Source organism: Centruroides sculpturatus, unplaced genomic scaffold (genome assembly GCF_000671375.1).
Source record: "Centruroides sculpturatus isolate CEXI.00-Female unplaced genomic scaffold, Cexi_2.0 scaffold1844, whole genome shotgun sequence".
Classification (NCBI taxonomy): domain Eukaryota; kingdom Metazoa; phylum Arthropoda; class Arachnida; order Scorpiones; family Buthidae; genus Centruroides; species Centruroides sculpturatus.
The window spans coordinates 102,721-114,828 of record NW_019385984.1 but is presented as its reverse complement, the minus strand read 5'-3'; the positions used below and the strand labels follow the sequence as shown (position 1 = coordinate 114,828).

General features: G+C 33.3%; 2 protein-coding genes across 2 annotated transcripts; both read right to left on the bottom strand.

Annotated features, from left to right (window-relative positions):
• Positions 1-645: 645 nt before the first annotated feature.
• On the bottom strand, positions 646-6,887 carry LOC111612931 (techylectin-5A-like). Its single transcript, XM_023354220.1, has 5 exons — positions 5,933-6,887; positions 5,695-5,864; positions 3,688-3,793; positions 3,431-3,595; positions 646-996 (listed from the first exon to the last, which is right to left on the bottom strand). Exons 1-5 carry the CDS (start codon positions 6,066-6,068, stop codon positions 743-745), a joined length of 831 nt encoding a protein of 276 aa, XP_023209988.1. The 5' UTR covers positions 6,069-6,887; the 3' UTR covers positions 646-742.
• Positions 6,888-7,039: 152 nt separating this feature from the next.
• LOC111612929 (techylectin-5A-like) lies at positions 7,040-9,838 on the bottom strand. The gene is made up of 5 exons (XM_023354219.1): positions 9,661-9,838; positions 9,395-9,579; positions 9,025-9,130; positions 8,780-8,944; positions 7,040-7,345 (listed from the first exon to the last, which is right to left on the bottom strand). The coding sequence occupies exons 1-5, from the start codon at positions 9,791-9,793 to the stop codon at positions 7,089-7,091; spliced, it is 846 nt and encodes a 281-aa protein (XP_023209987.1). The 5' UTR covers positions 9,794-9,838; the 3' UTR covers positions 7,040-7,088.
• Positions 9,839-12,108: the final 2,270 nt, after the last annotated feature.

Below are 12,108 nucleotides of genomic sequence, written 5' to 3'. Positions count from 1 at the left end.
GGGAAAAACCCAGGAGCCCCGAATAAAAAGGAGGAGTTGACAACAAGTCGACGCAGTCGTCAGCAACAGCCGTCGACCAAAAGGGATAAGCCGAAAGGATCTTCCTCAAGATAGAATCGCCGAAGTTCCCATCGATACATCGATACATCGTAATGTCGTAGGATCAATAACTGTTAAAGGTATTTATCGTCTCGCGAAAGACTGTAAGCTCTCTCCCTGAACGTAGAATGCGAATGTGTTAAATCGGTTAAATCGTAAATGCAACTTTTGCTATGAAATATTAATATTTTGTATAATTAGCTTAATAAACGAAAATTGTTATTGTTTAATTTGTGGTCGGTGCATTCCTCCATACGTGCCATCTCTCGTATCGGATCTAAGCGTCTACAAATGCGACCGCTCGCGCGAAAAAAAAAAAAAAAACGATATTTCCGGCCATTTACGTTTCTGTGTCTGTCCGTAAAAACACAGTGGTGTCAGACCTGACGAATTTGTTATTGCGGTCTTCGCCGACGCAATGTCGAACCTTCGGTTCTGTAGTGCCGAAGCATAGGTGGGCGCTTCGCGCATTGTCACAAAAGGTTAAAAGTGCTCCTATTGCTTTCTAGTATGAGAGGAGAAAAAAGCAAATATAATACATATATATACATTACTGAGTTATTTATTTGAATAAAAGACTTTATATCTGCAACATATATTTCTTATGTTCATATTTGAAATCTTTATACACACATATTTGATTTTATATACGACGAATCTTCATTTCAACAACGGGTAATGAATAATATGAATCTTTCCAACTGCTCCATACTATGCCTTTGCCTCTCAGTTCATTCTTGCCATTCAAATATAATCCGTTTAAATTCGAATAGTGGCATTCGTTATACCACCACGCACCTTCGTACTTTTGGGCGCAATTTGTAGTATTCGATTTATCGTTATCTTTGTCAAATGTACTGAAAAACATGTTCGTGTGATTCCGAGTAAGACTATCACCTGTAATATACAAGAAAATGGCCGTATTAATTATTAAAATTGATTCTCATTGTAATAGCATAAGAATGTGTGATTTGTAGGAGCTACTGAAATTGTTCTTGTGTGGATGCATAAAGTTTTATGTCGTCCATGTACTGTACATGAGATGTGATAGCGTAAACTGTGTTGTTTTTTCGTGTCTGATATTGTAGCCATATTACGTGTTGTTTAACATGTTGGATAATGGGTTCAGGGCTAGGCAGAACCAGAGAGGACTCAAGGAATCTCCTTAAAAAATTCCTCGCCTAATGAATATTTCATTTGTTTGTACGGAAGTGTTACTAACCCTGAGATGCAGTGTTGTTCTCCAGTGCTGCGTAGTGTTTTGGAAGAATGCAATGAGTGCTGGATGTATTTTGTACATGTGTAGAATATGTAGCAGCCAACTGTGTGAAACACTGTCGAATGCTTTTCTGTAGTCTATATATGCCATGTGTATGTTTCTGTGTTGTTTGTGTGCTTGCCGTCGAATGACTGAATCTATGAGTAACTGTTCTTTGCATCCCCTGTAATTTCTATGGCAACTTTTTTGTTGTTCCGTAAAAACGTCGTGTTCTTCAACATGTTTGTATATTTTGTTTGTGATACAGGATGTCAATAATTTGTAGAGTGTTGGAAGACATGTAATTGGTCTGTATTGTGTGGGGTCTGAAGTGTTGTTGTTTTTAGGTTTCATGTAGTTGATGCCCTGAGTTAGAAATTTTGGCATGTCTTGTGGATTGATGACGATGTGTGGTAGATGTTTAGCTAGTTCCTGGTGCAGTGATGTAAACTTTTTGTACCAGAAATTGTGAATGTTGTGTACACCAGGTGTCTTCCAGTTGCGTGTTCTGTTAACAGCATAGCGGATGTGTATGTTTATTTCAGCACAGGGCATAGTTGTCATTTATTTGTGTTTCTATTCTTCTCTGCCAGGCAGGCTTCTGATAGAATTGTGTCTTGTGTGTGTCTGTCTGTGATTGTATTTTCAGTCCATGGTGTGTCGCTACTGTGACTGCCCGAGCCTAAACTAATGTATGAATGTCTGAGAATGTAGAAATTAAATGAATGTAGTTTAGTAGTAAATGAGTGTTTATATAATTTAATGTTTTTCCTACTTTCTTTGACGTGTTGATTTTTGGTATTCGTGGTCTTTGTGTGGGATCTGTACCAGTATATTTAGTTAGTGTTTTTTAAAATATAAGTGAGAGCGTATTAACTAATTCTATGTCTATGTTATCAGTGATAGATGAGGAAATGCCTGTAGTATCATTAGTTGTACTTGTTGTATGTGTGCTATTGTCAATGCTTGTGGCTGGATTATCCTGACAGGTTACGTGATCTTCATTAATAATGTTAAATGTTTCTGTCTGTGATAAGCAGTGGGTCACTTAATGAAGATTTTACTCGTTATTAGCATTTACAATTTTTTATAAAACCCAGCGTACACTAAAACTTAAGTTTTTTTATGGAAATCATGACGTGAGTGAATAAACAGGTGTATGTTGCATATCTTTCTCTGTTAACTTAACTATTTGCATATCTCTCTCACTCCTACCGGGTGCCTGAAATAACGCCATATTTGAAATGCAACGTGCCTAAAACAACGCCATATTTGAAATCATTAAATACACTTTCGTTATTTTATTTTTATTCAAGGAAGTATCGTATTTGTGTTGTGTAATCTAACTCATTCTTAAGGTGATCAATCATCCTTCTTTAGCGAGGAGGGTCTTCCTTTTGTAAGTTCTGTCCTCCCTGAAAAGTGTCCTCCTACATGTCCTCCTTTTTGATATTTGATGACTAATCTGTATATCTCCGTATTAGATCAATGCCGAACCGATCCGTTGCGTGTAATGTGATATGACGTATTTGTATATAACATGACGATTCATCAAGGCTCTGTACAGTGCGACAAGATGCAATTATGAGACGCAAGCTCTTCTCACGGGAGAGCTTGAGAGAGAGAGAGAGAGAGAGCGTGTGCACAAATGGCTCTGTTTACTTCTTATCTAAACACGACATGGCACCTATGCAGGCAGTAGAGTTTATTATAGTATATTATTGTTGCAATAAATAAAATGTTTTTATTTACGATATTTTTTCCTTCAATTTATTAGTGTCCTCCTTTTCATTGCAAAAAAGTTGGCTACGTTATCATTGTGTAAGAGTGATAGTATCCGTAGTTGCCAAAAAGAGCGCTGTAACCTTGGTTACAGCGACTCTATGTAGTATATTCCAGCTGGTTGGGCTTTGTGCATTCTTCCGTAGTGTTGCTATTTCACTTTTGAAGAGTGTATGTATTAATTACATAATGATATATCAAATTTAATTTATTATAATTGCAAAGTATACTTTGAATAATTTTTTAAATTATTAATTATTTCAATAAAGTGTTAAGTAAACTTTAACTTACCAGCTTCACCACTGTAATTCCTTACATGTAATTTATACAAATTTTCTTCGTTCCCAATTCTGAATTCTCCATATTGGGCATATGATGTCGCATTTTCTTTGTCTTTCATATCAATCCTGAGATAATAGTTTCCTTGATTTGTTAAATAATATAATTTTTCATTGCCTGAAATATGCATTCGCGTATTCAGTAAACTTGTTTCACCAGCTAAAATTTGAATATATTATGAATAAACATGTGTAATTAGAATTGATTACCTAACCAAAAGTCTTCGTCCAGTTTTCCGAATCCTTCCGCATATCTTTTCCAATCTTTATAGAAATAGGAAACAGGTTGTTTAAAATCTCCTCTTCTTTGAAACACCTTTAATATATAATTAGTATAATTTAACGTAATAATATCAAATTAGTAAAGTCATTAATAATATTTGTTAACAGATTTTAAACATTTCTATAAAGTATTGCGGTTTTTCTGTTATCAGATTTTTTTAAATATCGTATTCGAGTTGAATATAGTTAACTTAATTGAGTTTCACAGATGTATTTACAATGATAAACAGGACAGATCTTTACCATACACACGGGGTCGACTCTGGTCAAGGTTCGATTACTTTATCTATACTAATATTACAAAGAAGTAATGTTTGTAAGTTTGGATGTAGCGGGTAATCTCAAAAACTACTGATCCAATTTCAAAACTTCTTTCACCAATATTTAGAATGGAACCTCAGGGTGGACATAGGCTGTATATTTTTCCGTTGAACATTCATATAAATTGAAATATATCATCTAGTTTAAGTCTTTTATGTCTAGCAGATGGCGCTACGCGTACGACGAGCTAAGTTTGCTTTTCTCTGAGGATGAACTAAAAGAGATCATCATCTATCTCTATATAAATGAAAATGTAATGTTCATTTGTTCCTACCGATTCCTTTGAAATTTTCACACAACGCTGCATTCGAATACGCACGTGTTTTTATATAATATGCGTGTCGAAATTGACCCCACTGGGGGGATATAGACAGGATTAAGGCTAACCGTAAAGAACTCTGCGTTTATTTATACTACTTTAAATAAACGCGTTTTTTATACGCGTTTATTTAAAGTATACTACTTTAAATATACTACTTTAAATGCGGTACTTTAAATGCTTTAAATATACTACTTTAAGTATACTACTTTAAATATACTACTTTAAATGCGGTTTTTTGCGTTTTGATTGCGTTTTAATAGGGTACGTCAAGAGAATGTACATTAAGAAGGGATTTTTCGAAAAATTCCTCCTCCCACGGGCAAGTGTTATACATTTACAATAGATACATTTTGAGCCTCAACAACGTGTAGCGGGGGTATGCTAGTTTGAACATAAAAAATAGTTTTTTTCGGAAAATACAGTACACTACCGATTATTTGTGCGAAGATAACCATGCAGCATCTTTTTTATACACAATTAGCCAAACACAAAACAATATTTGTTGAAAAAATTTTGTGTAAACAAACGATGGCTTTTATATGAAAAAATCCAGCAAAATACTCGCTTAACTTTCTCGGCAACATTTAAAACTGTGTGTGTGTGTGGCGCCATCCGTTATGATATTTTATTCAAATTTTTTTTTATAGTTTCAATTGTTATAAAATGGCAAAAAGCTTAACTTTAAAAGTAGCAATGGGTTACATAACAATTGTGAATGCTAATAACGAGTAAAAATGCCGTTAATTATGACCTACTCGAGATATAATACACGATTCTTCTTTATCTCGTTATCCTATCGAACTTTAACCACAAACATTTAATAACGTCAATCCTCCTAATACACAAATCTCCACGCAAAATTTCATAAATTTTCGACAAAAAGTACGAAACTCATTAAGCTTCAAACAGGATGAACAAAAATCTCCCCCTACACACTAATATTCCATACACACAGAAAAATTCTAGAATATTGTTGCATTACTCGACGTCTCAAAATGTCATAGGTCCAAATATTTCAAAATGTACGGGGTCATATTTCGTTTACCGATCGTCATATTTTCCCTCTGTTATATAGAACATAGCCGAGAAAGTAAAAATTAAGAAATAAAGCTTCTAATGAACAGTGTCTAAACTATTCCATAGTTTAGACACTGAAATAAGTTTTTTTAATTTTCCGTGCATGTTCTCCACGTTGTTAACCCGGATAATCGGATGTATACTATAATTGGGAAATTAAGCATTTATCGCTATTAGGCAAAGTGATAATAACACAAAAGTTTATTTGTACTCACCGTCCATCCGCCGCCGTCTGTTTTCATATCGCAATACACTTTGAAACAAAAAGGTATTGTTTGATTTTTCATAACTCGTATTTCATAAATGCCAGACGTTTTAATCCCCTGCTTTTTAATATCGGTACAATCCGTCGGTATTTGCCTTATTTCCGGAGGAAATCCTATGACTGACAAATGCATGAAATTAATTTATAAAATTAATTGAATAAATTAGAAAACAGCTTAGAAAACTTACTCTGATGGATGAGTTTGTCTACTTCTTTGAGTTTTGTGAACACGTCGTCACTCACACATGTAGTATTTTCTGTCCAAGAAATCCGAAGCTGGGAGAAAAGGAAAAGAATTCCCCACAACCAAACTGCAGCAGTCATGTTACTTTTTTTGCCTTAAACAATTAGACTTCTTTCGAAATTTCGAGTCAGTTTAGTTCATTCGTTGAATTTAAAATTAAAATTTATTTGACGTTACCTTCCTACGAGACGTGATAATTTATTAATAGGCAAGATGACACTGTAGTGGTGCAAATATAGCTCTATAACAGTACAAAACTAGGAGTGGGCGTGTTTAGTAGAGCTAACATATATAATATGAAAGGATCATGCGTAGTGTAGAAGGCTGTTAGTGCAGAGTGAAGACACCGCAGCAGTGGTAATGTGTATTTTAGTATTTGAGTGGGATTTGATAAGAAAATCTTGTTTACTCTTTACGTTTTTATCAGATAAATATGAAATTCTTTTTATTTTTAATCAATCCGCTTTAATAATTTATCTTTGCATAGTCAAGCGGATGTTGAACGCTTAATAATTAAGTGTTTTGGCGTCACAACGATCTGGGTGAGTGCATCTGTACGAATGCGGCTATCTTTGATCACTAACGGATCAAAGATAGCCGCACTCATATATCAAGTGCATTATTTACGCTTATCAATGCATGAATTGCAGTATTAATCCACTCTAAAACATTTACGAGTAACTAAAACAGATATATGCAAAACGATACTTAAAATATTAGTTAAACTAAATTAAATGCATTTTAAAGTTCGTGAAAAGGAGCAGAATTTAATATAGCTTCACAGTCATTGAAATAAACTTTCTTTTGATAAATCTCTATTAGTTTTAAATATGCTTGTGTCTTTGAAAATTAGTCATATACGTAATATGTAATCACGGTATCTATAATTAAGCGAGGAAAAATACTTTTTGGCAAATAAATTATTTTTTTACTTTAATTAGAAAATATTACATTTCCTGAAAAATTTATAAAAATTAAATTCAAATTAACATAAATTTTGTTTTTTCTTTAAAATAAAGGTAACATAAATAACAAAATTAAGAATGAAGCATTTCAAAGAGTAAAGACATGTTTATTTTCACACAGCTATATTGATACAATTATTTCCTAATACGACGTATTTTCAGCTCAACTTCTGGCAATGAGTAATACGAACCTTCCCAATGGAACCACGCAACTCCATACGTGCCCGAACGTAGGAAATCACTTTTATAAATTCCACTGACGTTGGAATACAGACAAGCGCCAAACCACCATCCAACTTTATACAGATCGGCACAGTTCGGCGGTATGAGATCGTTGTCTTTGTCGTAAGTACTGAACCTCATTCCGTCGTGATAATGCGTAAGAGGATCACCTGTAAATTGTTAGAGTTAAAAATCATTTACTGTATTTTCCTCAGTACTATCCGCGAATTATGTATTTTGAAACATAAGTTGATAGAGATGAGCATGATGGTGTTTTTATATTGCAACTAGCAGATAAACCCGGCGTTGCTTCAGCAAAAAGTAACGATAGCGAAGATTGAGGTTATTATATTACAGCCAATCTTACCCGTTTTCACAGAATGCATTAATTAGGTTCCCCTGTTTCCAGACTAATTAGAAAATTTTTAGATGGGTCTAAAATTATGTTCGATTTAACGCAAAAAACCGCATCTGTGCCTGTAAATCTTGCACGTTGCTTTCTCTTAAACTTCCATTGTTGAAGCTCTAACCCCTCGCTTTCCCCGCGGGGGGGGAAGAAATTTCAAAAAATCCCTTGTTAGTGTGCGTTCTCGTAATGTATACCCTAAAGCCTGATGTACACATGCGGCGCTGCAAGGAAAAAGCGGCAGGATGACGTCACATTTTCTCGCCGCAGAAGTCGATTTTGCGCCGCTTTTCTCGTGCCGCAAAAGATGGTTGAATTTTATCTTTTGCAGCAACCGCTGCCAAGACGCGTTTCTACCAGCCAATAACAGTTCGTCTGGTAGTCACGTGAGAAAATACAATTACGTGGTGTTTTAATGGCGGAAAGTTCGACGCGGTTAACCGTGATAACTAACTTCAGAATAAAGAGGAAAGGATAATAAATTTAACGCAAATTCTACACAAATAATCATATATAATTTAATTCAAAGAAGAAAACAACCGAATTTTACCCATTTTTCTATCGAGGAATAAGCGTATTTTGTACACCAGTTCTTTATCAATCCAAGAAAATATCTCTAATCCAAAATCTTCGTTCGAATCTTCGACAAAATCTTCTGATTAAATAAAGCAAGCCGTACAAAACGAAAATTGTAAACACGTGGATTGCGAAAGTATCGGCATCGTTCGCCATCTTGAATACTGAACGCATGCGCTGAAATGTAAACGGATTGCATCCCGCGCGGCGAATATGTGTTTGCTACACCGCTTTTCCTTGCCGCAGCAAGGAATTTATCCTACGATAGATGGAGGGCGTATACACTCGCGCCATCTATCGTAGTATAAATGTACTATGCCAGAAATCTTCACGGGAATGTATTAAACAACTTCCTAAAGTTTCATGGAAATCGGGTAAATGGTGTAGTAATGCGTGAAGGACAGACGGACAGACACACATACATTCATTTTTATATATATAGATTAGAAAACTCTGGAATATGCAGCAACGCGTGCTCCATATTCGCGGTTAGGCAGGTTATGCAAAGGTTTTATTTTCGTAATAAGCAATTTTTTGGAATTATAAGCACGAAATTACAGTATTAGTATTATCTAACTTAAAGTGAGAAAGTCTTATTAAAATTTAACTTAAATCAACTTACATGCATCTCCGTTACACCCGGATACACGTAATTGATACGACTCCTCATTGTTGCCGATTTCGAATTTCTTATATTGAGCGTAATGATGGTCTCCATTTTTATCTTTCATGTCGTATCTGAGTACATATTCTCCGTGATGAGTTAGGGAATGAAGCTTGTCGTTTCCTAGTAATATATTTTCTTAATTACTTCTAAATTTCCATGCGAAAACAATGCTAAACATATACGGTATAAAAGATAATTACCGAGCCAGAATTCATTATCTAATTGACCAAATCCTTCGGAAAAACTTCTCCAATTTCTGTAGAAATAATCTTTCGGATTATTGAAATTTCCTCTTCTGTGAAATACCTACATATTTTTAAATTAGAATTTAATCGAGACTTTATAGAAATTAATTAAAATTAATATTGTTTATCCAACACAATGTAGTGCAACTTAACGATCACTTGGTTTTCTTTCACCTTTACTCTAGTTGATACGCGCTTATATCTTGCACTACACTGTGTTGGATGAACAATAGAAATAGAACACAACACGGTTTAAAGTTGGTAAATAAAATTAATACTGTATTTTATATAAAGTTATTATTAGAGAATAGAAATAAAAACTAACTGTCCATCCTCCTCCATCAGTTTCCATATCACAATACACTGGAAAGCTAAAAGGTTCCTTTGTCCTGTTACGAGGCCAAATTTCGTATATTCCAGATTGATTAACTCCATTTTTGAATATATCCGTACAATCAATAGGATTTTCTACGGAATATTCGGACTTCTGCTCTGGGAGCATTTCTAAAACTAATCATTGAAATAATTAGTTTTAATTTAATAATTTAATTTCAAAAATATATTTTATAAAAATAAAAAGTAAAGACTTACGTTGATGAACGATATTATCGATTTCTCTAAGTTTTGAAGGAAAAATGGAATAACTTTGAGATAATTCATTGCAGAAAATCTGCTTGGAATAAGTAAGGAATGATATAACGTAGAAGATAAATGACAGTTGCATCTTTCACTAACGACCGAGTGAGATATGAAGTGAAGGAATAAGTAAAACTTGTTGACTTTTATAGTGAAAAAATCAGGGAAATTCATATGCTGGATGTAATAATTGCTTCCGAGAAATGGCTTGGAGCCAACAGTTAACCTTCGTGATGGTCACTTACATCAGTAGGCGGCTTATTAAAATTTTTACTAAATAAAGTAGAAAAATTCGCCATTTTTTAAGGTAGATATTTTAAAATTTCTTAAATTTTAATAATTATTACTATATAGCCTTAAAAATTTGAGGTAATAAAATAGAGTTTTTGTTATTAATTAGGTTTTGTTTAATAATTGTTTTCGTGACAACATACAGGTAAATCTATTAATGATTTTTATATCATAAATACGATGACGAGTGTCACGATTTTAGAATTATTTTTTAAAATATTCTTTCTAACAGGAAAAAATTTAAATAAAACTAATTACAGTCAACGGTTCAACGGTTTCCATATTTAATTATGTTTTATAAATGATTAATATGTTCCAATAATATAATTTTTTACAATATTTTTACAATATATTAATTTATGATGATTACTATTCTGCAACAAATACAGTCGACCTCCCCTTTAACACTGTTGATTATTCCATTTTATATAAATTCCATGTTGTACGAGTCACTTAGATTTTACAAATACGTGAACAGTTCACAGCCCGGCACACGTATTTGTAAAATGTAAGTGACTCCTACAAAATGGAATTCATATAAAACGGAATTATCAACTGTGTTATAGGAGGGTCGACTGTANCTAACGGAAATTCCTTTTGATCCTTCAATTTAAATATTTGTAGTGCCATTTTATAGGTCATCTTACTTCCTCTTCCCTCAATAAAAATAATTTTAGCCCCATCTCTCCCTTATTTCTTGTGACGCCAGGCACTGCCATAGAAAGACTAACAGGATCTTATATTTATGGGTGCCTCAGAAACAATGGTTATAAATTATTCATTGTGTTAAGAGGTGGAGAAGAAAGTTATTATTACTACATTTTATAATTTAACAAATATAATAAGAAATACGTCTCAAAAAAAGATCCTTAATGACTTCAAAGAGGTCCTTTACACCAGTATATATGGCTAGAAGAAGAATTATTCAACTGTTTAGCCTGTGGAATATAATGTTATATAATTGCAATTATGAGAATATTTATGTATTTATTAATTAAAACATTTCTATTTAACATAAATTACAAAAATAAGCATAATATTGTTTATATTTTTCAAAAATTCACTCAACAATTACTCACATCTTTCAGTTTCCTTACCATTTACATAGAATTGTAAGGGAAATAAAAGGGTTGTGTAATCGATAATACGCCGAAATACTTTAAAAATAATTGTTTTTAAGTGTAATTTACAAAAGCACATGATTTCTTTTAAAATTTATTTATATCCTAATATTTTATAGATATAACATTTGATAGTGAATACTTGTTTACAGGAAATGACGTAATTCATAGGTGAAATTGTAAGTCATAGCGAACTCCACGTGTGTCTTAAAGGTCAAGTAGAACTCGTTCTAAAAAATGATATGACGAAAGTTGCGCTTACTGTTGAAATCGTGACAAGAGAATAATAACAAGATACACTGATAAATATGAATGAGATGTAGTTCTCAGCCATATTTATCAGACAGAAATTTAAAACTAATCGACATTTTTTAAGAATTAAAATCTTCAAAACATGAATTCAAAAGTTTGAAAACAACAATGAGTTAGGTAAAAAAAATAAAGGAAAATTTGTAAACAAAACTAGCATACATACCTTTTATTTGTTTTCACTGTTAAGACACTTTACTGTGATGTTATTGACTGTTCTTTTAGGTTACTCATCTATACGGGAAAATTACTGTGATCATACAATACACCAGATATACGCTCCACACATGTTATTAAAGTATTACATGAAGCTTTAAATGCAGGAACTCGTATTGTTTTATAAAACTTAACGTAGTATACCACTTGCAGTTTTGATATAACGAATGTAAGAACAATTATCTCTTCTTTCACACAATCCGCATATTTACATCGATCGAGTTAGAGTGACCTGAATGTTCTCTACAAGCTCGAATTAATTATGAAATACAGTGGTGCCTCGTACAACGTACTTAATCCGTTCCAGGTGCACGTCCGTTAAGTGAAACGTCCGTTATACGAAACGCATTTTCCCATAGAAATACATGTTAAAACATATAATTCGTTCCGCAGCATAAAATAACCGTATTGTACCATAAAAAATGAAAATGGAGCAGACACCAATTATGCCGGGTAGTCAGATGTT

Excerpts from the sequence above, each read along its gene's own strand:
- LOC111612931 (XM_023354220.1), bottom strand. The coding sequence starts at position 6,068 with ATGACTGCTGCAGTTTGGTTGTGGGGAATTCTTTTCCTTTTCTCCCAG. Across the intron at positions 5,865-5,932 it reads AGACAAACTCATCCATCAGA|TCATAGGATTTCCTCCGGAA; the intron begins GTAAGTTTTCTA and ends TGCATTTGTCAG. Across the intron at positions 3,794-5,694 it reads CAGACGGCGGCGGATGGACG|GTGTTTCAAAGAAGAGGAGA; the intron begins GTGAGTACAAAT and ends TATATATTAAAG.
- LOC111612929 (XM_023354219.1), bottom strand. The coding sequence starts at position 9,793 with ATGCAACTGTCATTTATCTTCTACGTTATATCATTCCTTACTTATTCC. Across the intron at positions 9,580-9,660 it reads CGATAATATCGTTCATCAAC|TTTTAGAAATGCTCCCAGAG; the intron begins GTAAGTCTTTAC and ends TTCAATGATTAG. Across the intron at positions 9,131-9,394 it reads CTGATGGAGGAGGATGGACA|GTATTTCACAGAAGAGGAAA; the intron begins GTTAGTTTTTAT and ends AAAAATATGTAG.